The sequence below is a fragment of the Suricata suricatta genome, chromosome 6, assembly GCF_006229205.1.
Source record: "Suricata suricatta isolate VVHF042 chromosome 6, meerkat_22Aug2017_6uvM2_HiC, whole genome shotgun sequence".
NCBI classification, from domain to species: Eukaryota; Metazoa; Chordata; class Mammalia; order Carnivora; family Herpestidae; genus Suricata; species Suricata suricatta.
In genome coordinates, this window is record NC_043705.1 from 69,816,833 (window position 1) to 69,844,488 (window position 27,656).

The 27,656-nt window shown below is 39.1% G+C and overlaps 1 protein-coding gene and 1 non-coding gene across 2 annotated transcripts in view; both read left to right on the plus strand.

Moving 5' to 3' along the window:
* Positions 1 to 22,482, plus strand: part of RHOBTB3 (Rho related BTB domain containing 3) — a 53,192-nt gene extending 30,710 nt beyond the window's left edge. The window contains exons 8-12 of the mRNA XM_029942624.1: positions 1,295 to 1,415; positions 6,097 to 6,270; positions 9,380 to 9,546; positions 14,546 to 14,642; positions 19,579 to 22,482. Coding sequence (XP_029798484.1) covers positions 1,295 to 1,415; positions 6,097 to 6,270; positions 9,380 to 9,546; positions 14,546 to 14,642; positions 19,579 to 19,694 — 675 coding nt within the window. The 3' untranslated portion in view covers positions 19,695 to 22,482. The remainder of the gene's footprint in view (positions 1 to 1,294; positions 1,416 to 6,096; positions 6,271 to 9,379; positions 9,547 to 14,545; positions 14,643 to 19,578) is intronic.
* Positions 10,913 to 11,062, plus strand: LOC115295092. Its single transcript, XR_003910316.1, has one exon. It is a non-coding gene; the product is annotated as a small nucleolar RNA SNORA62/SNORA6 family (small nucleolar RNA).
* Positions 22,483 to 27,656: the final 5,174 nt, after the last annotated feature.

Consider the following 27,656-nt stretch of genomic DNA (forward strand, 5'->3'; position numbering starts at 1 on the left):
AAGTATTCCAGGCTTTAAGGAAGTCTCCTCAGGACTTTCTTACAATGAGGAATAAATGATGATTTCTAAAGTCCTTGCTAAGTTCCCAAATTCTGTGATGCTCTCTCACCTGCTCTGCTTCATGTATGGCTCTCACCTGAATCCTGTCCACCAATTCCTTTGATATGAATTAAGGTATGTTGTGTACAGGATCTGAGAATACACGTTATAGGACTAAGATTTGTATGATCCTGTTTTGCTTCTCTGCCTTGCTCATGGAAATCCTTCTGGAGGGTGTTTTCTTTCTCCTTGTGAGTAAGGATAATACTCTTATTTTCCTCTTCCCAAAGATTTTAACTTCCCACCCTAGTGAATTAATCCAGAATGGAGAATAGGTGCCATTTATTCTTATTGCTCCAGTTGTACGCTTGGTTATTTCTTAGGGATAAAGCTTTCTGTATTCCCTAGAAAGCCAAGCAGAGGTCAGAGTTCTACCCAGGCAGAGGTCCTGAGATTCAGCAAGGGAAACGGATGGAGGGTAAGGAAAGAGGGACTGGCTCTCGAATTCTGGGGTTGGAACAAAGGAATGTCTGAAAGATGACAGAAAAGATAAGCCAAGCACCAAATCCTAGGTGGAGACTACTAAATCACACGGGCACTAGTAGCGGAGGCCACCATCTAGGGCAAGCAGACGTGAGAGTGCAGATAGGTGCAGTCACGGAAGAGGTTCTCTGGAACCCCGGATCAGCAGCCTTCTACAGGTTCCCGGGATCCTAGCTGCGGGTAGAAAGACATCCAGGATCGTAAGAGCATACGTTAAGATGGAGCTGGATCAGTTCATCACTTTTGGGCGTTTTCATGTTGGTCGTAGTAGGACATGATGTGGTGGGGGAGATACACATTCTTTTAAGTTATAAATTAAGTTTTTATATATGTACCTTCTTAATTAGTGAACAAACACACAGGTTGTATATGGGAACATATTTTATTAGGCATTCCTAGAGGTCGGACTTCCAGGTACAGAGGCCTGCGTGGATTTGGGAGCCCACGCATGTCAGCCTGCACAGTGGGTTTTCACTTCGCCGGTTCACTCACCGCTGAGAACACTGGACAGGGCAGAGGTGCTTATTCTCGTGAAGCACATGTCATTCTTGAGGGCCCTTGCCCCTGACAGCTGAGATCAGAGATTCCGTAGACTAGGTAATCCTTACTTCTTCAGACATTTCAGTACAGTTTTCCAGATTCTCTAACCAACCTATATATATTATCAAAGCATATTGTACATTTCTTTTTGTATTTTTGTCTTCCTTTCTAGATAAATTGTCTAAGGAATTGCAAAACTTATCAATCCAGAAAACCTCTGTGGTTTTATAACACTTCCCTGAAGTTTTTCCTTAATAAACCAATGCTTGCTGATGTTGTCTTTGAAATACAAGGTATGGTTCAAATTTACAAAGTTCATTACCATTTTTAATTCTTCTTTTCTTACCTGTCTGTTTCAGCTTTGAATATTTTAAATGAAGAAATGACTGTTCCATAATGCAAATATAGATTAATACTGTCCAAATTGCAGCAGAATCTAGGGAAATGAAGTATTTTGTTAAAATAAGGAAGGAAATTTATATTTTCCTACTTTTTCTTTTACCCTTACCATATGCTCCAGTAACTTCTATGGACCAGTGTGCAGTGGAGTGAATGAATTGTAATACCACTTCATTGTATTTTTGTCTGTGTATTTCTTTAAGATACTAGCTCTTGAATCATCTGAAACCAGCCCCCTTCACATTGTATTACCTGGTTCAGTTCTCTTTTTATTTGAGCCAAAGGAACTAACTATGCATTGAGGGTCATGCCAGGCTTACATGAGGCATTGGTAGACATTGCTACACTTAGTCCTCACAGCACTCTGAGAATTGTCATCAGAGTAACTGACAGCTGCTTTTTATCTCTGTAGGAAAGTAATGCTACCTAATTTTAATAACAATAAGGCATTTTAATGCCCATCATTGATTATTCACCTGGAGAGTTTTGCCAGTTGAGTAGATTAAAAGCCTAATCTTAAAAATGAATTGTCAGTTACCTACAACTATGCAAGAAAGCTAGGGGCTGTTTCCAGATGTATTAAATAGAACTCCAGGTGGGCTATTACTAAAAGCAAGATATAATGCTAATTTTATGATAGAAATGGATAGCAGCTAACAGTCACATGCCTTTTAAAATTTTCCCCCAGAAAGATTCATTTTAACTTTGGCCACTTGCCAAGACAAACAGTGAATTGGAAACTTTCCCAAGTGCCTTCAGATAAGCTAGTCAGCGCTGTTGGAAATGTGAGCATGAAACATTGAGAATGGGACAGTAAGAGTGACCTTGAAATACATAAAAAATGATCTGGGGGGCGGGGAGCTAACAAGAGACCCTATTTGCTTATAATTTGCCTAGGAGGCCTTCACACCAAACATGTTAATGTAACCCACTGAAAAGATGTTCAAAAGGAATATGCAACATATGAAAACATATGTTAAGAGAAAAGAAATTAGCAGTGCTGTGGAGAATTCTTTCCCTTATAATTTCTTGCTTTTGTCTCACAGTTCCACCTCCCAAACCTTTTGCAGGCACCTGCCCGTGGCCCCTACCTATGCAGGGGGCTGGGTGCAGGAGGGCCCGCTGTGACCTGTGCTAATGGTCAGCTCCGGGCTGCCCTTTGTCGCTGCTCAGCTCACAAACCAAGACCTCCTTGCAACAGCTTCTCTGTCATCTGGCCACCTGTGGGAGGAGAAGCAAGCTTAGCTTCTGAAGAATTTGGGGAGGGGCACTCTAGGGTTTAGAAGGGAACAGTGTTGTCTCCTCAGGAGGAAGGGTGAGCCTGAGGTCTGCGATTAGAGCTTTAGTCTTGGCTCTGCATTCCCATGAGCGTGTGTCCTTAAACCCAGTCACTAATAGTGGCTTGTGTTAAGTCTTTTCATTTCCAGAGAGATGAAGGTGAACCATAAGGTCCTAAAAGGTCATTTCTAGTGTTTAGCTTGTGGAGGTGGTAGTGGTCAAGACGAGAAAGATCTGGCTGGGATCTTGCACAGACGCATATTTTCCATATTGGTGTGGCTGCCTTACTTTATATCTGGTTCCTTGTTTCTGTGTCTGTAAAATGGGGATATTCATTTCTACCCAGTAGAGCAGTCATGAGAATTGAGATGGTACATTATTATAAAGGTACATTATATTTAAAGGCCTGATGGTGCATATTCTAAATCTCTCTTGTCTTAGGCAGGTTTCCTGTTTTCAGAGTAAAACAAAAACATTCTAAAAATTTCATTTTTGAAACTTGGAAAGTAATGTGACAATGACAAATGTAGGATTTTATTTTAACATATAATAAAAAAATATCTTTGAGAATCTATGTTATTAAAAAGCTTCAGCTTTTAAATTTTATATCACTCTTAAACATTCTTCCTTATAAAAAGTTTCGAGGAGCCGGGGTGGCTCAGTGGATTAAGTGTCCTGCTTCATCTCAGATTATGATCTCATAGTTCAGGCCTCATGTGGGGCCCTGTGCTGACAGCTCAGAGCCTGGAGCCTGCTTCAGATTCTGTGTCTCCCTCTCTCTCTGTCCATCCCCCACTTGCACTGTCTTTTTTTCTCTGTCAAAAATAAGCATTAAAAAAATTTTTTTTAAGTTTCTAGAACTGTAACCGAAAATAAATACTACAAAAGGAAAGATAGTTTAGGCCTTGACATTTTCAAGGAACATGTTTATCTTTTAACTAGAAAATTGGTGCTTTTTTTTCCTCCTTTAATTCTTCGGCCTTATCTTACTGCTGGCTGGTATACAAGCACTGGATTGTGTTCATTCAGCATACTTTACACAGTGTTTCTATATTTATAAGCTTATATATGGTGTTGAAAAATGTGACTGTACTGAAGTGTTGTGTTACAGTTTTACAATAGAACAATTTATAATACCAAACAGTAGTTTGAAAGGGTGAGAAACAGAATTGTGGTTTTCTTAACTGAAGGTATAACAATTTTCCAAACCAACTTCCAAGCTTGAAATGGGCTGAAAAGGCTTTAATGCGTGTTTTGTTGATGGTTTTGTAACTCTGTTGTAACTATATTATCAATGGAAATTTTCTATTAAAATTCCGAGGTTACTTGTCAAATTCTTTTCCTGTCTCCTGTCCATGTGGCATTTTGAGTCAATCTTCAACCTCTCCTCTCAAACCCAAATAACAGGCTATAAAATTAAGCAGTGCTTGTAATTTTCCTTTTCTTTTTCTTCCATAGTACCCTACTTAAGTTTTAAAACCTTAGAATTACAAGTCCAATTGCATTACCTGTTTGGATTGTTTGTCAGTTGCTGTGCACAGAGCTGTTCAGCATGTTCAGTCATGGAAACCGGTCGTCCTCATCAGTGGACACTGCTCCACTGAGGGCAGGCTGCCTGATGGCAGAAGGGCAGAGCAGGGAAGGCATGAAGAGGGGATGATGCCTGCTGGCAGGTGTGTGATGACCCGGCCGCAGTGTTCACTGTATGTAGCCTCTTCTCACTGCTCCTGTGGGACGTGCATTTGTGCAAGTCGTAGCTCCAAGCACTGAGCTCACAACTGGCAGTGTTGGGCATTGTTTGTGAATCATAAGGGAGATCACTTTAGAGAAAGTCACTGGACGTAGGTAGAACTCTTTCCTTCTTTTCTTTTTCTTTTTTTTAATTTTGTTTTTTTACATTTATTTATTTTTGAGAGACAGAGCTAAAGTGGAGGAGGGGCAGAGAGAGAAGGAGACACAGAATCCGAAGCAGGCTCTAGGCTCTGAGCAAACATTCAGCACAGAGCCTGATGTGGGGCTCGAACCCACGAACTGTGAGATCATGACCTGAGCCAAAGTCAGATGCTTAACCGACCAAGCCACCCAGGCATCCCTCTTTCCTTCTTTTCTAAACCCAAAAGTTTTGCTTGGACTTAGGCTGAAGAATCCAATCATCATAAATATTTTAGAGAAGAATATGTGCTCTGCAGAGGTAAGAGATTTTAAGGATGTATAGGTGAAGGCTCTTGGGCAGAGCGGAGTGGTTTGGCTCATCGTAGTGTTACTTTTTGGAAGGCTTTGTCATTCACACCGACTGTGGTGTCTTGCACCAAACTAAAAGCTAGACTGCCCCAAAGCAGGGTAGTTTTGTCTTTCTTATCTTTGTATCTTTAATACTTACCACAGTGTTTGGCACGTGGCAGGTGCTCAAAAATGGTGTGTGAAACTGATGTAGACTGAACTGAGGGCTGCTGTGGATTCGTGGGTTCCTAAGGCGGTGGGAGGGTGAGAAGTGCTTCTCCCCCCACGTGCCATCTGGTGGGGCCTTGGTGTGGTGGCAGGGTAGCTGCAGACCGTAGCAGGCGTTCGCTGGAAGCCAGTTGGTCTACTGAGCTTCGTTGAAGGGTATGGGCTGAGGGGCCTTTAAAGGCTCAAGGAGCTTTGGCTGTCCCAGAGCAGCACTGTTCCCGGAGGAGGTGGTGCACTGGAGAGACATCTGGGGATGAGGTCCTCCCTGTCCAACTCTTCCATAAGGTCTGAAATGCCCCCACGACTCCACAAAAGATCCCTTTATCATACTTGCTGTGACACACAGACTGCTTAGGCCGAGGGATAGTTCACTTTCTATAGGTTCTTGTTTCTGATAAGGGGACGCCTGGTCAGGACCTGCTTGCTGCTGAGTGTGTCCAAGAAGGGTAACAGCAGTGTTTTCTTGGGAGGCACATGGGTAAGAATAGGTGATAGGATTTCAAGCAACTGAAAAGGATACATGTTTTATTATAAAAATAGGAAGCAAAATATTTCATTTCAGTGTTTCTGTCTTCAGAAAATATGAACTAAGTAGCAATTAATTGCCAGTCTTAATTTCCTGTTTTCTAATTGTTGGTTTCAGAGTCAACTTTTGAACTCTTTGTTTTTCAATTAAAAACTAAAAATCTTCTGGTTAATGTTGATTATCTCTCCAAAATTTGCCTTCTGACATCAGCTTAGCTGTGCCTCATGCAATACCACTCTAAAATAAAGGGGGGCGGGACCTGCTAGAATAACAACTCTGCAAGTTTATGTAGCTTAACTTTGTTTCCCTTTTGAACCTTGCAGGTACAACGGTGCCAGCCCACAGGGCCATCCTGGTGGCCCGTTGTGAAGTGATGGCAGCCATGTTTAATGGGAATTACATGGAAGCAAAGAGTGTTCTGATTCCAGTTTATGGTGTTTCCAAAGAGACTTTCTTGTCATTCTTAGAATATCTATACACAGACTCTTGTTGTCCAGGTGAGCAGTATAAATATTGAGTAATATCTCCCAATTCTTTACTTCCTCGTTACCCATTTTGATAAATTGTTTTCTGTGAAATCTGTTTTTTGCGTAAGACTTATCACAGTTGACATCATGGAATGTGCTACTCAGGTGGAGGTGGTGGTGGGATATCAGTGAATTTTCAGTCAGTTCAAGTAGGGAACAGTGGTTGGGTACCTCTTTCAGGCTTTCAGACTCAGGCATAAGTCCCGGCCAGCACCATTAGTGTGCTGACTCTGTGGGCACCCTAGAAATGGGAGTGTCTGATGGTTCCCAGTGACTACTCCAATTCTATAGATTGGGACAGAGAGCTTCTTGGAGGACTATCCTTCCATAAAGAGAAGAGGGTTAGGTAGATGCTTTTATGGGTCTAACTTCTGATTGAGACACTTTTAAGGACTTTGGATATTCTTTTTTTTTAATGTTTTATTTATTTTTGAGAGAGAGAGAAAGAGACACAGGCAGAGACAGAGACAGAGAGACAGCATGAGCAGGGGAGGGTCAGAGAGAAAGGGAGACACAGAATCCGAAGACAGTCTCCAGGCTCTGAGCTAGGTGTCAGCACAGAGCCCCATATGGGGCTCAAACCCGCAAACCATGAGATCATGACCTGAACAGCCAAAGTTGGACACTTAACCGACTGAGCCACCAGGACTTTGGATATTCTGAGACACCCCCTTAGTCATCTCTGTGGCCCAGAGAATGTGGAGGTTTTTAAGGCCTTCTTCTGACTTCTCCTAAAGTCTTATTCTCTTTAAGCTAACTTCTCCAAAAATGTTATCTAAGAAGTTAAGAATGTCTAGTGGACTATAGGATTTATTTCCCTATTCACTGACTTAAGACTATCTTTGACTAAGAACTAATCATCTTTGGCAGCTATAGGTTGGAACATATCTTGCAGGTTTTTCCCAACTGTGGCAGTGGGGTGGGGGACGGGGTCTTTGAAGAAATTGCAAAATCCTTTCAAAAGGCCCAGAACCTTAGGATGCAGGTGTGGAAGCCCCTTTAATTAGGCTTCATCCTCTGGCCACCAGATGGCTCTCACCACAAACAGGACCAGAGTAAATCTCTGGTGGTTTACTTCATTCAGGAGCCTGGGACCTTGATTACAGAAACTGGCCAGGCCTCTAGCAAAGATAAAAAGAAAACACACATTTCAGACCATCCCTCTCTTCAGATTTATTGCTTTCATTATTAGATTTGGAAGATTTCCAAGTTCATTATTAAAATCTCTTGTTTTAAGCAAGTCATGAGCCCTCTAGTGAAAGGTTTTAGAAGATCAAAAAAAGAAAATTCCTTTTTTTTTTTAAGTGAATTAATTCTGGTCTTGCAGTGAGCTATATGGTACTATGGAGCCAGTTGCATTTGCTACCATCAATGTTAAAGACTGACATCCTTTTGCTTAATAAAAGTGAAAGCATCAGTTCTCATTAGAATGTGTGTTATTGTTTATTTTATTATTTTAATACTGCCAAATGTGTATACTAAATAAAAATTTGGACCCAGATTTAAAATAAGAAAATTTAATTTGTGAATCATCCTCCCACTAGAGTAATTGAAGATTCAAATTTTAGGTTTTCTCTTGCTAATTACAAAAAATGCTCAGAGAAGCACTATTAACTATAGGACAAAGCACTTTAAACATTGGTAAAAGGCGTGGGGAGAAAATGAGTTAAAATGAATAATCAAAAAGTAGATCAGATACTAAAATGTTTGCATTGGGAAAGAAAGGTAATCTAGTCATTATGTTAAGTATTTATCATGCACAGTGTTCTTAGTTTCTAGCTACATAACAATGCAAGGAATTTAAGGAGGGATTAGAAAGAGAATTACCAGAAAAATCACTTACAAGGAAGAGTTAAAAAAAAACAACTCAGGGGCATCTAGGTGGCTCAGTTGGTTAAGTGCTAACTTGTCAGTTTGAGCCCCATATTGGGGTCTATGCTGACAGCTTGGAGCCTGGAGCCTGCTTCGGATTCTGTCTCCCTCTTTCTCTCTGCCCCTCCCCTGCTCATACTCTGTGTCTGTCTCTGTCTCTCTCTCTCTCTCAAAAATAAATCAGCATTAAATTTTTTTTTAATTTAAATTTTAATTACTTAAAACAACAGCATAAACAACCTGAGTGATTGCCAGGGGCTAAGGAAAGGCGGAAATGGGGAGTTATTGCTTAATGGGTATAGAGTTTCAGTTTGGGAAGAAGAAAAATATTCTGGAGAAGGATGATGATGATGGTTACATAACAGTGTGAATGTACTTACATGCCACTGAACCGTGCACTTTAAAATGGTTAACGATAAATTTTGTGATATGTTTGTTTCACCACAACAAAAACGAACAAACCTGGGACTAACGCCAGAAGAAAAGTGTGCAGGGGTTTAGTTTAGCTAGCAGACAGAACTACACAGTAGCCTTAGAATTGATTATTAAGAGCAATTGTAGATTCTCCTACTCTGAAGAATTATAAAAAAACAAGCAAAAACAAAAAACAAAAAAACAATGGGGGTGCCTGGATGACTCAGTCGGTGAAGCATCAAACTCTTGATTTTGGCTTAGATCATGATCTCAAAGTTCTTGAGATGGAGCCCTGTGGCTGCTCTGTGCTGACAGTGTGAAGCCTGCTTGGGATTCTTTCTCTCCCTCTCTCTCTGCCCTTCCCCTGCTTGTGCTTTCTTCCAAATAAATACATAAACTTAAAAAAAAAAAAAAAAAAAGGAAAGATTCACATTGGAGTGTGAAGGCTTAAATTAATTTTTTAAAAATGGCCTAATCAGGGTGCCTGGCTGGCTCAGTGAGTGGAGCGTGTGACTCTTGATCTCAGCCTTGTGAGTTCAAGCCCTGCATTGGGCATAGAGATTACTTAAAAATAAAATCTTAAAAATAAATAAATAAATAAAATGGCATAATGGTATATCATGCTGACTCCCTCCCTCAAGACTTTTCTTTGCATTCTGTTGTATCTTCTTGGATGATACAGCCAGCGTGTTTTCACTGGTGGTGGTGCTTTGCCTGTTGTTGTTATTCTGTTTCAGGTCATAAAAGAAATGGCTTTATTGTCCATTTTCTCTCATTTCCCCTCTCGCATCAGCTGGCATTTTCCAGGCTATGTGTCTTCTGATCTGTGCTGAGATGTATCAGGTGTCCAGACTGCAGCACATCTGTGAGCTGTTCATCATCACACAGCTGCAGAGCATGCCGAGCAGGGAGCTGGCCTCCATGAACCTGGATATCGTTGACCTGCTCAAAAAAGCCAAGGTAACTGGCCCTATGCATCAGGTTGTTTGGTTTAAAAAAAAAAATCTTCTAAAAATTATACTTTAAAAGTTTTGGTTTATCAAAAGATTTATTATTGTTTGTCTTAGTTTGGAAGTTTGGCAAAATGAGGATAAAGTACCGTCACAGAAATTTCTGTGGCTAGTAATTTTGAAGAATACGATTCTGTACAGTCCTTTTCTAAGGAGGTTGAATTTGCTGATAGGAAATGTTTCAAATGAATGGCGGCCTATATTAGAGTCATTTGAGTTTGTCATATAGGCATTATAGGAAATAGAATTTACTTTGCATTTCCCCCAAACAATCACATCTTAGGGTTCATGAAAGAAAAAGAATAGAATTGGTCTGTACACACCGATAGAGATGGTTAGGCTAAACTCATTTATTTGTTCCTTCACCTGCCCTTCCACTTCATGGACCTGACTTAAAGCTCCCAGTTGTTTGTAGGAAGTGTTGGTGTACTTCGTTAATCCTTCCAAATACCTTTTGTTGATCCGTCTCATGGTATCATGAATGTATTCAGTAAAAACGTTTGAGTTGACAGTCACTGCAGGACACTGTACTTTCTGGCTTCTTCTAAGCTTTGAGCCATTTTGTTTTTAAGGATTGTATTCCTACACATTCTAGGGAACAGAGTGTACACGGTTAAGCTAATCATGAATAACTGCAGGTACAAAGATCCTAGAATATGAGTCTGACAAAGGACTGGGCCAGATCTATGAATAAACTCAGTCCTCTTCTGGAACTCTCCTTTTGGAACTTGGAGATGTTGTTCCAGTCAGAAATCTATTTCTCATTCCCAAACTTTTATTCCTAGGAGCAAGAAATTTATCCAGACGTGTCAACCTACCCTTGGTTATTCTACCCTTCCATCCCCAGCCCCCCGACATTTTTAGGGCTTACAGCAGTCATGGAACATAATGGTGTATATTGAACTTGCAGTAAGCTGAACCTTCTGGTCTTTTTTACAGGAATATATTTGATCCCTCATTGGAGACTATTGGGACTTTGTAAAATATTATCAGGCATGGCCACATTGGCCATCCCTATCAATTTTGACATCCAATATTAGAAAAATATAACAACTTTGTTTTCAGGTTGTGAAAACAGAGCCACATAATGGGGCCAAGGACAGACTCTGACCGTTAAAAGCTTGCCTCCAGGTTGAGATGAATTCATTAAGCAACATGTATATTTCTACGTATAGAAGGGAATTCATTTAAAGCATCTAGGTCTTTCCTTATTCTCTCCTTAACTATTTTGGAGTCTCTTTCTTTCATAATCAAATCTTAACATCTTACATATTTAATTTTAAAAATAAAAACAAATTTAAAAAACCGAGTAACCTTTTGCACATGGTTAGAGCTTGGAGCTGAGGCCGCTGGCTGGCCGATGAACTCACAAGTGTAGTGTGCTACATGAGGGGCACGTCCTTTGCCGACATCACGAGGGTCTCTAGCCCAATGAGTATAGTTTGGTAGTAATTCTAGTTACAAGTAAAACAGAACAAAAACAAAAACAAAACAAACAAAAAATTGGTAACTTTGATCTCTCTTTGTAATAATCTTTACATTGAGTTTGGGATAAATAGCTACCCTTTAGATTTAGTTTAAAAATTCTTTTTTGGGGGCATCTGGGTGGCTCAGTTGGTTAAGTATCTGACTTCAGCTCAGGTCATGATCTCACAATTTGTGGGATCCTGTGTCGAGCTCTGTGCTGACAGCTAGCTCAGAGCCTGAAGCCTGTCTTCTGATCCTGTGTCTCCTTGTCTCTCTGACCCTCCCCTGCTCATGCTGTCTCTCTCTCTCTCTCTCTCTCTCTCTCTCAAAAAAAACACCTTTTTTTAATAAACATTAAAAATTCTTTTTTATTCTTTCTAGTACTTTCACAACCTCAGTTCATTTCTGATGTGTCATTTTCATACTGTTCTAACATGTCTGTCAGACTTTAAAAAATGCTCACAAGCTTCTCTTTCCTTATCTTGTAGTATACCGTTAGTTCAGACAACTTCTTGTGTGGTTGCTTTGATGTTATAGGTGCCTCCATCCCCCAAACACATACAAACACTTGTGCACATGCACGTACGCATGTTTCCTCATGAGTGTCATTGATGTCTACCTAGTCAGAAATTCTCCATGACCTGTTTTCCCTGACTGTGTGGTTTCTGATTATGTAATTATCTTTATTTATTTCTCTTCGATTTTAAAAGTGTAAGATGCCAGCTCTTTTTGAATTTTATTCATTCTTTCTGAAGACTATTCTATATTCTAGGATTAAGTCTCCATTTACCAATCTTCCTTTATCCTATTCTTAGTAGTCCCTGATTTGGAGACTTACAAACCCAAGATAATAGGATAATTTTCTTCCTCGGTTCTCTTTTGAATTTCCTAGGTTGAGGCTTTAGTTCACCAATCAGTTCATACTGTTGGTCAGAATTTAGTTAACCTTTCCTTCCTTGTTTCTCTGGCTAATAGAAGGGGAGACTGTCTTTTAACAGACTTAGACTGAGTAGATTCCTGAATAATCAGTTTCTGAACACTTTGTTATCATCTCTGCTAGTTTTGTCTGTTTCTCAGTCAAGTGTCCTTCCTACCTTCCATGTGGTGGAGCAGTTTTGTGTTCTGTGTCTTCGGCCCCCTCTAACCTGTCTCAGTTCCTTATGGTGGTTCTACCTTCAGGTTCAGTCAACCAAGTTGGACCCTTAGCACACAAGAGAAGCTTCTTTCCCTTAATCAGATTAATTTCTCTCAATTGAGGTAAAGATCTCCTTATCTCTCCTTTCTTTTAAATCCTACCTAACCAAATGTTGGCGATTCCTATGAAGTCCTGTTAACTCTCATGTTAAAATTTTAAAGTCAGTATCTTACTTAGGATCTATGTAATAATATTTGGCTGCTTCAGGCCACCGGTTTGGTTTCTTACCTTTTCCTTGTGAGTTTCTGGATGTTTTCTCCATTATTTTTCTTCACAGAACTATTAAATGCTATAGCATTTGGTTTATAGTATTTTTGTTCTGTTGTTTATTTCAGTTTAAGTCTGCTTTCTCAGGTTATCACATATTTTTCCAAAAAAGTAGTTCTTACAGTGAAATGCATTCAGTCTCTTGCTAAGAGCCTACAATTGTGACCTCTTAAATCTTGGTCAAAAATAAAATTCTGCATTATAACCATGTTTTTCTAGCCCGCTATTCATTTCAGTAATCTTCCTTCTATTTAAAGTCACAGCCTTTAGGTGATATTCTGAACTTAGGTTGTTTGTAGGTTATCTGCTTTGGGTTAATCCTCTGATAGTGCTGCTGGCACGTTCTCATTCTGTTTCTGAGATCACTCAACATTTGTCAGCTAAAAATATGGTGAATAAAAACTGTTAAATTGTGACCTGGGATTAGCTGAATTAAAGTGTCTTACATAAAGTGTCAGAAATTATGATTTTGTATAATGAAAATCAGCAGGACCTGTGAATTTACATATGAAAATATTCCCACGTTATAACTTTATAGAAGAGCAATACTTGAGTTCCTTCCTTAAGTTTGAGATTATGAATTTTTTCTTTAGTTTCTTATTACTTATTGCTTATATTTTTAAGTTGCCTTAAAAGAGCTGTATTTAGCATGAAAATGGGAACGACCTAAATGTCCATTAATAGATGAATGAATAAATAAAATGTGGCATGTACATACAGTAGAATATTACTCAGCTTTAAAAAAGGAATGGAGGGGCCTCTGGGTGGCTCAGTCGATTGAGCATCTGACTTCGGCTCAGGTCATAATCTCACAGTTTGTGGGTTTGAGCCCCACATTGGGCTCTGTGCAGACAGCTCAGAGCCTGGAGTCTGCTTCCGATTCTGTGTGACCCTCTCTCTCTGCCCCTCCCTGCTCATGATCTGTCTCTCTTTGTCTCTCAAAAATAAATAAATGTTAATAAATAAATAAAATAAAAACGAATGGAATTTCAATACATGCTGCAACACAGATGAACCTTGAGGACATTATACTAAGTAAAATAAACAGAGGAAGCATAACTACTGTATACTTCAGTGTTTATGAGGTACCTAGAACAGTCAAATTCATAGAAAACAGAATAGTGGTTACCAGGAACTAGGGGAAGAGGTAAAAGGGGAGTTATTATTTACTGAGTACAGAGTTTCCGTTTGGGATGATAAAAACGTTCTGGAAATAGGAGTGACGGTTGCATAATAACTTAATGCCACTGGTATCCTTAAAGAAGGTTTAAAATGGTAAATTTTATGTTACGTGTATTTTACCACAGTAATAACAAACAGGACTATGATCCTGTATCGAAGCTGCCTGCCAGCAAGTTACTGTCATCTGAATTGAGTGGTTATTTGGATCTCACTGGACTGGCACCGAGGTTAAGGTGTCATGGCCGTGGTGCTTCGAGTTTCCCTTCCGTTAGCTATTGACACTCAGAGTGAGAAATGTGCTGGAAATGCTGCTCACTGTTACAGTACATCCCAGTTAAACGCAGCTGTTCAGACATAACCTTCTCAGAGAAATATGTATACATTGAAACCCATACCCTTAAGGTGATGACCTTTCGTCCACAAAGTGATTTTTGGTTTGCTTCCCAGGTGAACGTGTGATTTGGCCACGTGTGTACCTTTGCTAATCACAATATTATCTCTGCAACCCAGACAGAAGTGCATTTGGTGAAGGCGGGGACCTTAAACACTTAAACCAAATCCTCTAAAACCTCAGCTAGTCTTGTTAACCCCCGGTGAGGTGCCTCTTCATAGCTACGCCCCCAGCACGAGCTTGTTGTCCGTTTGACTTGGTTTCTTCACTGCTGTAATTTTATGATACACGTTGGTCATTCCCCCTTCCCCTTCTGCTCTCAGAGCGGCCGCAGCATGGCCACAGTGAGCACATAGTGAGGCTCTTGTCACAGACTGCGCTCCCCACCCGGCCCCATGCAGACAGCTGTCCTACCCCACATGGTCTCATGCTCCGTTTTTCTTGCAGTTTCACCACTCCGAGTGCCTCTCAACCTGGCTGCTCCATTTCATTGCGACGAACTACCTCATCTTCAGCCAAAAGCCTGAGTTTCAGGATCTTTCAGGTAGGTTGCCAGTTACTGTTTTGAAAAGAAAACTGGGTTCTTTGTTCTTAGATTTGAAACATAATTTGTAGGGATGGTAGTTGTTAAAAAACAAAAAGTAAAAAAAAAGAAGTTAGTGTCATACATTCTTCTAATTAGTGCAGGGGCTCCTGGGTGGCTGGCTCAGTTGGTAAAGCATCTGACTCTTGATCTCAGCTTAGGTCTTGTCACAGGGCGGTGAGTTCAAGCCCCGTATTGGGCTCTGCACAGGATGTGAAGCACTTTAAAAAAAAATACCGTAGTGTGGTAATTGAGGACTCTCTACCTTAGAATCAGCTGGCTACGTAAGTAGCTTGACCTGTGTTACACAAGAAGTTTTCTAATGATTGTTTTATAGCTCCCATCCATTTTTAAATGCACTTTTTTTTTTCTGAAGTAGAGAGATAAGGTGACCTCAGGTGGCATTTCGTTGTGATAAATGAGATCGTAGTTTTAATCACCTAAGTCAGAAGCAAAATTTAAATAGTACGGATTTTTAAAAAAATTTTTTGTGAAAGCATTGAAGCTATCATTTACTCTTTATATCAGTTCTGTTCTGATATCTGTATCTATTTAAGTATACATAGGAATCCATTAAATTATTTAGGAATAAGAGTTTTTTTATTGATGGATGTTGCAAAACTTACTGAACAGAGAGTATACATAATATGATTTATAAGGTGAATTATAAACATTAAAACCAACCAAAGTGTGAGCTTCTGGGTGCTGCATAAGAAAAAAGAAAAGGAGAACAGAACAGTCATCAGAGTAGGCAGTTTAGATACAATGGTTTGCTCATGTTACCTAGAATAGGCTCTAGGAGTAATCAAGTTAAAAGGCAAAGGAAATTAAAGATCACCTAGTTAAGTAGTTTCAAACTCTAAACAGGGGTGTGTCCTTGGAGATGCCTGAAGGTTTCCTGACGTGGGGGTGCAGCGCAGGGAGTAGCTGAGGGAAAAGTGAAGGAAGAAGAGAAGGCTGAAGTTTGTACATCTTGGATGCCCTTCCTTTTATATCTTAGAGTTTTCCATAACATTTTACTTGTAAAAGATAACCTGCTAACAGATTTGAAAATCCCTGGTTTCTTTAAGCTTCTTGCACAGTTTAGGAAACCAGGAAATACAGAGTCTATTTTTGGCAGATATATTCAGTTAGTTGACACACATTGTATGCCTACTGGGAGACTTACATAAAACTTAACTATTAATGCAGTAGAGCAACATAATAAATTAAAGCAGAATATACACATTTACATATACTTTGTGCAAGAAAGAAACAAACCATTCCATTCATAAAGATAAGGCATGCTTCTTGGTGTTAGTAGAGACACTCTTATAGTTACTCTGAAAGAAGTCTATTCAAAGTGAAATGAATGAACGTTGTGATTTCAGAAGCAGCTTCATTATGCTGCCTTAGGTCCCCTTCATTTGTAAAAGAAGAATAAGATTATTTTCCACTTACTATTTTGTACAGAAGTGTGCCACACATGGAATACTATTAACAACCTTAGGAGAAAGGTGCTCTATATATAAATCTGTTGGGTTATAAATTTTTATTTCTATTACTTACACAAATGACTGTGAACTATGTAATGACGGCCTGGCAGAGTGAGAAGCAGGACTCCAGGGTGTGCTTTGAGAAGGCAGGGTGAGAAGATGAGGCTGTGTCAGTGACGGTCTTATGTTCCTTGGACGGGACTTAAAAAGGTATCACGATGTTCTGATTCACTGGTGCCTCTTTATGTTCAGGACCTGCTGTGGTGTGTCCTTGTAGGCAGTGAAAAAAGCCCCTGGTGGATAAGGGAGAATTTGCTAGTCTAACTTAGTGGTCGCAAACTAGAAATCTATGGGCTGAATGTAGCTGAATAGAGTCCACCAGGGTTTTACTTGGACCTCGTGGTATTACTTTTTTTAGTGGTCACAATGTAAAAATTGTAACCTGTCACGCTTCTGGCTTCTTTTGAGAAGTTGGAAGAGCTGGCTACTCTGGGCCCCTGATCCCACATGGCGACAACCTGGAACTGAGCGAGTAGCTGCCCTTTTAAAAGAGCATGCCCCCTCCAGAGTGTCCTGGTCACCTCTCCTCCTCCCTGCTGCCTTACACTTGAACTACTCCACAGGGCTACTTGAAGCGGGAAGAGTTCTTGTCACCATCCGTTTACAACTCCCTTAAATAATTTCCCATTTTTGGTTTCAGAAAGTATCAAATTATTATTGGAATTATGTGGACTCTTTTCTTTTGACTCAGAATTCTTTGGGGGTCCATAGAAATTGAAAAGTGAGAGTAGACAAGGTGTCATGTTAATGCTGGCATTGATGCAACAGAACTTAGTTAAATAGCTTTAAATTTTAGATACTGACTCTTTTGAAAACAAATAGAAACACACAGGACTGTGAGTTACCCTTGGCATTTATGGACTCATTATTCCCACAGTTTAATTGTGCCAAATATTATGTAACATATTGTATATTATGACATTTTTTTGTCTTGTTTTGGTTTTTGTTGGCTGCCAGAGCCCACCTGTGATACCTTTTCTTTCTATTTTTTAAAAATCTTAACTGAGGAAGTAGTCTTAAGTCACCTGTTCTTCCCAATGAAACTACAACTAACTTCCTTGAGCTGCTAGATATTTTCTTTGTATCCAGGTCCTACAGCCTGGATCAGGTCCTCATTAATCTGAACTATGATATATGAGGTCAGACAGTAGATAGAGAAGTGGAAACTAACTTAGCAGAAGGAAATCTAAGTACCTACGGACGGGACTACTATGAGAAACAAGCTGATTCACCCAGCAGAATACAAGAAGCCTTAGAAATCTCAGGGACCAGATATTTCAGAAAGCAGAATGAGGCTGGGGGCTAAAAGCAGTAGAATGAGTTGAAAGTTGCTAAGAAGCGTTCACTGTGCCCCATCCCACCGAGGCAGGCAACTCCTTCTCCCTCATCATCCTGGAATGGGAGATTTATTCCTGGAGAAATTAAACCAAAGAAGTTATAGAATCACAAACTCCAGGTATAGCTGAGATTGGGTTAAGGAGCTGACTGGAAACTTAGGGGTCATGTGAAATTGTTGTGCAGCAAGCCTCCAGCCTCCTTCCAGAATTTCTGGCAGCCACGTGTTTGTCACCTTGACTCCCATATTCTGGGCAAGAAATTGAAGCATCTTTCTTTGGCCTCAGAGAAAAAATATATAGGTGTGTTCATTTGGGAATTCTCTCAGTGAACCCAACAAGTGTCTGCTCAGTTATTCCACCAGTCAGTAAGTCCTACTCATGACCACAAGATATTCAAACAGCTTCCTAGTATCTCGCTCTTAAATGTAAGGAGATAACCAAGGATCTGCAGGTATTTTCAGCAGTGTCCAACATGGAAGATAGATACCAAAACCAAAATAAAATTAATAAAAACAGAAGAGAAAGGATTTAGAGGAACAAAGAATAGGGGGGAAAAACCTTTAAAAAGTATAAAATTAATATCTTGAAAGAATAAGAGATATATATCCATAAAGCAGAATTGAGTGTTATAAAAACAATATTTATAGAGACAGAAGGTAAAATCATGATTGCGAGGAACTAGAGGGAAGGAGGAGAGGGGAGTTGTTTAATGGGTATAGAGTTTTAGTTTTGCAAGATGGAAAGAGTTCTGGAGAGTGGTTTGCACAACAATGTGAATGTGCTTACCTGTAAACTTAAAAATTGTTAATATAATAAATTTTATGTTATGTGTGTTTTACCATAATTTAAAAAACAATACAGGAATAAGAAATTGTTCTTGAAAATTACAAATATGATAGTAAAAATAAAACAAAAAACTAAATAAATAAAGGAGTTGAAACAACTACATATGGGTTGAAAGAGAAAGATAAGGACATCTCCCAAGAAGGAGGACAAACAGCTAAAGAGATAAGAGCGAAAGTTTTTTTAAAAAACTGGGGGCTCAGTCCAGGAGACGAAGTATCTGAGTAATAGAAGTTAATACAGAATAAAACTGGAGAGGAAATTAGCAAAGAAGTAATACCAGGAGTTTTCCTAGTACCGCAGGACCCAAGTCTTCAGTTGAAAGGATCTGTTCAATGCTCGGCTTTAGGGGTGAACAAGGTCCATCACTGGGACATGCAAGAACACCGACTACAAATACAAAAATCTAAAACTTTTAAAAGAACTCAGATCACTTGCCAAGAACTATGAATCTTAATGGAGGTAGAGCTTTCAATAACTTTGGAAACTAAAATGCAGTGGGATTCTGTCTTCGACATTCTAAGAGAAGTTTTCAACCTAGAATTCTGTACCACACCTAATTATCAGTTGTGTATGAAGAAGAGAAAGATGTTTCTGCAGAAGCAAAGTCTCTAAAATACTTCATACGTAACCCTTTTTTCAAGGAGCTAATAAAGGTTGTGCTTCACTAAAACTAGAAAATAAACTGAGCGGAGGGATCCAATACATAAGCATGAAGCAGGCCTAGAAGGCAAGAGGGTGCAGGGCTCTGAGGAACGGAGGTCTCCAGGGCAATGACAGGACTGGCAGCTGCTACCAGTGACTGTGGTTGGGCGGAGAATGGATTTGAGAGGACGTTAAAGAGTTTGGAAGGATAAGTCAGCTATAAAGAAAACTAATTAAATGAAAAACAAGTCTGTTATCATCTCCAAGAAAAATAAGTCTGATTTGGAAGGAAAAAAAAAAAGAACTTAAATACTATTTGATGAAGCAGTGAGCAAGATGTATATTATTGTAAATCACATAATACAAATCCTGACGACTAATTGTGTTTAGCACAATTTTGGAAGCATTGAGGGAAAAGCCAAGGATATATAGCAGAATTTGGATCCCGTCTATTAAATGAGGAATCAATAGTTAATATCTAAACTTGATCCAAAATAAAGTGTTTGTAATTAACATTGTTTTTTCTAAAAATTTTAGTGGAAGAACGCAGTTTTGTTGAAAAGCACAGATGGCCATCGAATATGTACTTGAAGCAGCTTGCGGAATACAGGAAGTATATTCATTCCCGGAAGTGTCGTTGCTTAGTAATGTAACCCAGAGCTTTTGTATACATACACTTATTATTATTATTATGAAGAAGAAGAAGAATGGGATACCTCTGTGTTCCAGTAAAATTCTGTGACTGAAACCAATATGGCTGTTAAAAATAATTACCATACAGCTTAATGTGTTTTTTAGTTCTCTGGAAAAAAACAAAAAACAAAAAAAACTACAATTGTGATCTTAAAAGGGAACAAAATATACCGTAGGCTAAAACTAAGGCATCATCATCCTAGTATATAAAGCTGTTGTACAGCTACATTTTCCCTTTAAGACGCCCTGTTGCTTTAGTGATACTAATACCCTCCCAGTTAAGAAATGTTTAAATTAAGAAAAAAATCATGTAGGATTATTTTGAAATTTCATCATGTCTGATTAATTGCTCTATTAAAATAAGGGACATTTTAAAGACCCAGTATGGCTGTTCAATAATGAAAAATCTAGAGTAAAGCTGATCACTCTGAAATTTTAAGGAATAAGAATTTGCATGGAATTTTCAAAGTGAAATGCTGTGGGGTTTCCAATCACTGACAATTTTTGAAACATCATGAAAAAAAAAGTATTTTCTATGTGGATAACCCAACTGAGACCCCTTGTCTCCTCTCTGGATTCTGACTGGACGGGAGTCCTGGACAGGGACATGGCCATGTAACCTGTGTGGTCACAGAGGGGCTCATGCTTGATTCAATGCTCTACCATTGCCATTTTGAAATTCTTAATAATATTTAAAGAAAGGCCCTGCATTTTCACTTTGTATTGGGTCCCCCCAAAGTATGTGTATCTCCTGGCAGGATATGTACTGTATTTTATTACTCAAACATCATTCTCTATGAAAGCAAAAAAGAGTCACTGACATCAAGGGAAGAGAAGGAGGCTTGCTGGAAGGAGGAGTTCACATGGGGTTTCCCATCCCTGGGGAAGTCTGTATCACTGAGGGCCTCTGCTGCCACCCCCGTGGGCAAGGGAGGTGTGTCTTGTGTTGTCTCCGTGTTAGAACACTTACAGCTCTGGCTCTGTAACAGCTGAACAAATGCTTTCTTGATCATTCTGAGACCAGGATGTTGGTAAAAGTGACTGACCAGTGTGGCTTTAAGGCACATTTATAAACATGCTTATAGGAAGAGATGCTTTGTAGAGAATTTGCAATCAAAGGCTCAAGAGTGTTTTGTTTAGTAACTTACTAAGCTTAGGGTGTCAGCAACTTGAATGGTTTGAATTCTGAGGGTGGCAAGGATATTTAATGTGGAGTAGCATGAGCCTTGTCCTTCAAGATAACCCAGTAAGTTAGAAGAACGAATATAAACCAGAGACGCATTACATGTAGAGAAAATGGTACTAGGATAGAATTGTAGTTTCTCTTGTATCACATGTCAACAGATATAATATAGCAGAAGCTCACAAGCTGAGAGATGGAATACCAGATTACTATTTATTGTTAACATGATTTTCATTTGTAATTCAGTATTGGTATATAATTTTCTTTTAATTCCTAATGACTTTCAAGGACACCTAGTTTTTCCAGCTATTCAAAGGTTTAATTGATCAGTTTTATACCATAGTATTAGACATAATACTATACAGTTAGACCTTGGATGTATATCAGCACTGTTAGAGTAAGACAGTAAAAATGTCCTATATATATATATATCTTCTAAGAAACCTGATTTTAATTAGATTGTGTTGATGAAAGTTACTGGAATGCATCTTATGTTTTTTGTATTTTACTCAGTTGAGTTAATCAACTATTGGCAAATCCCATTTGACAAGGATAAGCATTGTAAAGAATAAATACTATAGTAGATTTCTAGAAATTCATCATATTTTAAGGTCTTTTAAAACACAATGATAGTCTTATGTTCTTCCTAAGCGTAGTCTTACCCCTGTGTGAATTACAGCACTTAAAATTCTAAATTAGGAACTTTTAATCTAGGAAATTGAAAAAATATTAAGTTCTAAAGCAAAATAAAGTATTTCTTGAAAATACTATCTGAACATTTACATAGACCATAGATACTTTTTAGGTTGTTTGACCTGAGTGGAAGTTAGGTTTGGAAGCTGGTGCTCTGCTAGTGTTGAGCATGTAGTTTTTATTATGAAAGTTCTTTCTCACCTGTGTAAGTGACTCAACCACACTGATGTTGTGGCTCTTCAGAGCTAGTCAAAACAGTAATCAAATTAGTTTTTAAACCTAGAGTCTTCAATACCTTTGAATTAACTCAGTTTAAAATAACAAGAAACTTAAAAATACTTATGAACTATCTTGGAGAAATGAGTGCTCTTTTTGAATATTTTTAATTGAAAGATTATTTCTAGATGAATGTATGCTTTATGCTCATCTCTGCTTCAATATATTTACCATTTTAATTAGAGAAGAAACCCTGTGGTAGGACTAAGACCTTTTCTTTATGGGCCAGGTTTTCACCTTATGTAACCCTTTATATACTTCTGACTACACTCTGTTCATATTATAAGAGAGTAGGCTTATAAAATAAAATTCATCCTGTTCAAGCCAGCATGGAGGCTTCATATTGGACAGTAGCAGAAAACTGAAGAATTGGATAAATTTAATTTCTAAGACAACTGAACTTTTCAACTGTAATTTTAAAAACACACTACACTGACATAGTTAATTAGAAAAAAATTCCTCAAGAGTACTTTATTTTATTTAAAGCATCTGTTTAATTCAATCTTTAATAATTTTGCTAAGAAGGGTATGTGTGTATTTTAATATAGCCTGACCTGAATTTATATGTTTTTAGTTTTAGTATTTAACATTTTGTAACAAATAAACTTTTTTTTAAAACAAGTTTAACACAGTGTCCTGCAATTATTTTACCTTGAATGTTGAAATGCTGAAATAAATTTGGGAATACTGCATTTCTCAAGCATGATTATGTTTCACAGATAATTTACATTACATAGAAGATATTTAAATATTGCTGATGTTGATGGTGCCTATGATGAGATAAAGAAGTTTATATTCCCTTTAACAGCTGGTACCGGCTTTTCTCTTACCAAAATAACTGTCTTTATTTAGAAAAAATGCTTTGATAATTATTTAGCAGAAAAGTGAGCCCTGTGGGCTTGAGTGTTGGTTGAGACCAAGACTTTTGAGAAATAAGAAGCCATTCTGCTTCTTAAGAACTTGGAACTTTCCAACAAAATGAAAAGGCAAGTCACTGAATGGGAGAAAATATTTGCAAATCATTTATCTTACAGTGAGTTAATATCCACAATATATAAAGAACTCCTATGTCTCAATAGCAACGAAACAAAATAAAACAATGTGATTGAAAAACGGGCAGAGAATCTGAATAGAGGTTTTTTTTTTTTTCCAAAGAAGACATAGAGATGGTCAACAGGAACATGATAAGATGCTCAACATCACTCATCATCAGAGAAATGCAAATCAGAACCGCACTGAAGTATTACCTCACACCTGTCAGAATGACTATTACCAAAAAGGTGAGGTAACGAATGTTGGCAAGGATGTGGAAAAAAGATAATTCTCATGCAGTGCTGGTGGGAATGTAGATTGGTATGGCCACTGTGGAAAACAGTGTAGAGGTTCCTGAAAAAATTAAAAATAGAACTACCATATGATGTTGCAATTCCACATTCGAGTATTTATTAAAACAAAAAAAAGAAAATACCAACTTGAAAAGATATCTACCTCCCTCTTCATTGCAGCGTTATTTACAACAGCCAAGACATAGAAACAACCTAAGTGTCAATGAATGAATGGATAAAGAAAATGTGTATCTATGCAGTGGAATAGTATTCATAAAAAGTATGAAATCTTGCCATTTGTGACAACATGGATAGTCGTTAAGGGCATTATGTTAATTGAAACAAGTCAGACTGAGAAGGACAAATCCCATGTGGTCTCACTTACATGTGGCATCTCAGACAACGACAGAAGCCACCAAGCTCATAGATACAGATAACAGACTGGTGTTTGTACCAGAGGTGGAGGCTGGGGATTGGGGATGGGTGAAATGGGTAAAGGGAAGCCCTTAGGTATAAACTTCTAGTTATAACATGTCATCATCGGATGTAATGCACAATATGGTGACTAGTTAATACTGTATTGTCTATGTGAAAGTTGCTAAGAGAATAGATCTTAAAAGGTCTCATTGCAAGAAGAAAAACTGTGTGGTGTTGGATGGTAACTAGACTTACTGTGGTGATCATTTCGAAATATATGCAAATACTGAATCGTTGTATACCTGAAATTAATAATGATGTTACAGATCAGCTATATCTCAATTTAAAAAAGAAAAAGAATGGAACTTTCTATGGCCGAGGAGGTCAGATAGGAGGAGGAGAAAGATGAGACAACATAACATGAAAATGGAGTGTGCATTATATAATACAATCCCTCCCCAGGTCACTAACTTGCCAGGAAAGTGTACTAAACAAATAAAGGCCTCTACAGTCCCCCTGGAATTATGGTCCTACTGCAAATCTGACCTGGCAACATACTCTTCCAGAGGCCCCCTACTGCCTACAGAAGAACTTCCTCAGTCTACACTGCCTGCACGGCTTTTATAAGTAGACCCGTCCATTCTGCTTGGACATGTGGGATCCATCCATATCGACTGTGTACTTGCACACCTCTCACTCTTCCCGTGGCTTGGGTTGGGTTGCCATTCTCTGTCCATTTTGAAGACTCCTGCAGATCCTGTAAAACCCCACTTACGCACCATGTCTCTTTTGCTCTCTAGGACTCAAGAATTGCTTCTGCCTGTGAGTAAGAATGAATTGCTTCTCCATGTGTCTTTTCTTAGCTCTTTATTCATACCCTTTTTATGGAATTTCTTGCATTTTAGATATTAATATATTGGTGGTTTCTGGCTATAACTTAAGGGCAAGGACCATATCTTGATTTATCTTCATGACCCCCTCCCCAACCCTCCAATAAGCATGGGACTGACATAGACTCTGTAAAATAAATGGCCCTGAAAAGGCTAAATTGCTTCTTTTAGAATAATAGTCAAAAACTGGTTAATGCAAGTGAGTAATACCCTCGCACTTGAGGCTTTGTCCCGTGTCAGGAGTAGCCAGAGTCAGCTGGCACGTGGGACTTGGAGTGACCATGGTGGTTGACTCTCTGGGGCCTTGATGAGCAGGATGGAAGAGTGATAAGCACTGGACCATTGAGAGGGATGCACAACATGTACAAAATGATCATTGGTGATGCCTGCCAGGGAGTCGCTGTTGGAGATCAGCAGAAAGATGAGCTGGGGAGACAGAAGGGCTTCTGTTGTGAATAACGGAAGTGTTGCACATGTGTGTATGTAAATGTTCCTATAACTGCATGTAGGTGATTTCCCTGGCATGCAACTGTGTTCTCAAACTCTTGGATGTCCTGCTTAACTGTCAGAGCTTGATGTCCTTAAAGGCTGAACTTACCCCCTCATCTATGACTTCATGCCTATCTTGTTTTTTTCCCAAGAATAGGTACCCTTTTGTCTTACTTCTTTTTCCTCTAGCAACCACATCACCACTAGAACACTTTTTTCTTAATGCTTACAACTTCTGTGATTCCAGAGTTGCCACAGTTAAGTCTCTGATGTCCCATGTTCAAGCAGAACAATTCAACAGCCGAGAGTTATTAAAAAGTTTCTCATTCTTTTTACTTTTTTAGTGTTAACTTTTTCTAATAGGTAATATGTCTGTGGGGTTGAAAATTCAAAACAACATAAAGAATATACTTTGGGAAAAGAGTCCTTGCTTCCATCTCTTTCCCTTTATCCTATTTCCCACATCCCCATAGGTAATCACTGGCATTAGTTTCTTAGGCATCATTACAGTATTTACTTACATGAATATGAGCAATGAAAATGCACATTCTCATTTCCCTCTGTGGTAGACAGAATAATGATCCCTCCAAAATACCCACATTTTTATCCCCAGAACCTGAGCATGTTACTTTTCATGGCAAAAGGGATTTTGCAGGTGTGATTAAGTTAAAGATCTCGACACGTAAAATTAGCCTGAATGGGTCCCTTGTAACCTCAAGTGTCCTTATGAGAGGGGGGCAGTACAATAAGAGTTACAACAGGGGGCAATGGAGGGAGGAGGGATTTGAAGGTGAGGAACGGGTCATGTGCAAAGGAAGAAGGGTAGTCGCCAGAAGCTGAAAAAGGCAAGGAAATGGATTCTCCCTTGAGCCTTCAGAGGGAAACAGCCCTACTGACAGCTTTACTCCATTCAGACTGATTTTGGACTTCTGACCTCTAGAACTATGAGAAAACAGATTTGTGTTATTTTAAGCCACTAAGTTTGTGATCATTTGTTACAGCAGCAGTAGAAAACTAATACACCCTTTTCCTTCTTACAAAGGTGTTATGGATTACATCCTTTGTTGTCAAGACCATTTAAGGGGGGTTGAGTGGGGTCTGAGTATCTTTGCCTCAGTAATTCATTAAACTAGGTGTTCTCAAACTGTAGCAGTCACCAGAATTACCTGAAGGGCTTTGAAAAGCAAAATGCTGGGCCTCAGCCCCAAAGTTCTAACTTTGCTGGTCTTGGTTAGGGCCTGAGAATTTGCATTTGAAACAAGTCCGTAGGTGATGCTGATGCTGCTGGTCCACAGAACACGCTTTGAGAACCCATTAAACAATTCCATTTTTCTTGGGTCTGAAGCACCTGACTACTCCAGGGCCAACCTCCACCCTTCTTCTATCATTTTGAACTTTGACCTCTAGACCCAAGTCCCTACTCTGTCTTCTCTATAGTTTTTCTAGCTTTGTCACCATTTCCTCATTTTGCTGTTTCTACTTCAAAAGAGTTTGACCAAAAGCCAACAGTTTCCCCTGAGGCCTTGGCCTATGGTGCAGCCAGGCAGAACAGAGACGCCCAGGATGATTTCTTTTTACTGGGGGTGGGGTGGGGGGTTGGGTTTGAGGGTGGTGAGTCAGGGGAGGGAGGCTGGACTCAGACACTTTGGGTCACACACCAGCCTCCTGCAGGCCTCACCTCATACAACTGTTGGCCTTCCATTCTCTTGAGCTCAGGGCTTCTCTGGGTTAATGCTGTGTGCGGGGCCTTTGACCTTCTTGCCCAAGATATGATACAGGGCTCTGACTTCTGAATGAATTAAAGTAAAATTAACTTCCAGAAGGCCTTCGATACTGTATGTGTACTCTTGAAGGAGCTTAAATAAGAAATGTGAGTCCCTAGACCTATTTTGTTTACAATAACAGATTTTGCTAGCCTCACAGTATACATTTTTTTGCTGAAAATTATCTACCTTTTTTTTATCTTCTGATTTTTTAAAGAAAGTATTCAATTGTCCTGTAAGAATTGGAAACAACGTTGGAGCATAATCATAAATAATCTACCTTAAACTGAAGGTCCTAGAAGGACAAAGTTAGGTTAAACCAGTTTTATGGGCCCTAGGAATTTTTGCCACAGGCAGCAGGGAGTTACTGAGTAACCCCGTCCCCATCACATGGGCTTACTTTGGACTTCTCAGTGCTTTTTCCTCTTCCTCCTCCTGACTGGAAATCTTATGTTTACTTTAATAAGCTTAAAGCCGGAGAAAAATAACTAGTTTTCTCAGTGTCAGTTCTCATAAAATTTATGTATACCATTAAAAAAATGTTTATTCATTTTGGGAGAGAGAAAGAACGAGAGAGAACGAGTGGGGGAGGAGCAGAGAGAGAAAAAGAATCCCAAGCAGTGCTCTGAACTGTCAGTGCAGAGCCCGACGCAGAGCTGTATCCCAGGACTTAGAGATCACGACCTTAGCCAGTATCGCGAGTTGGACGTTTAACCAACTGAGCCACCAAGCGCCCTAGGAGCTATACAGCTTTGATGAACATTCTTTTACTGAACTATACAAGTGACGTGTGTGAATTACAGGGGCTATAAAATATGCCTAAAAAGGTCATATTAAAAAAGGAGAGGAAGAAAGAAAGAAAGGAAGAGGCAGAAAAGAAGTAAGT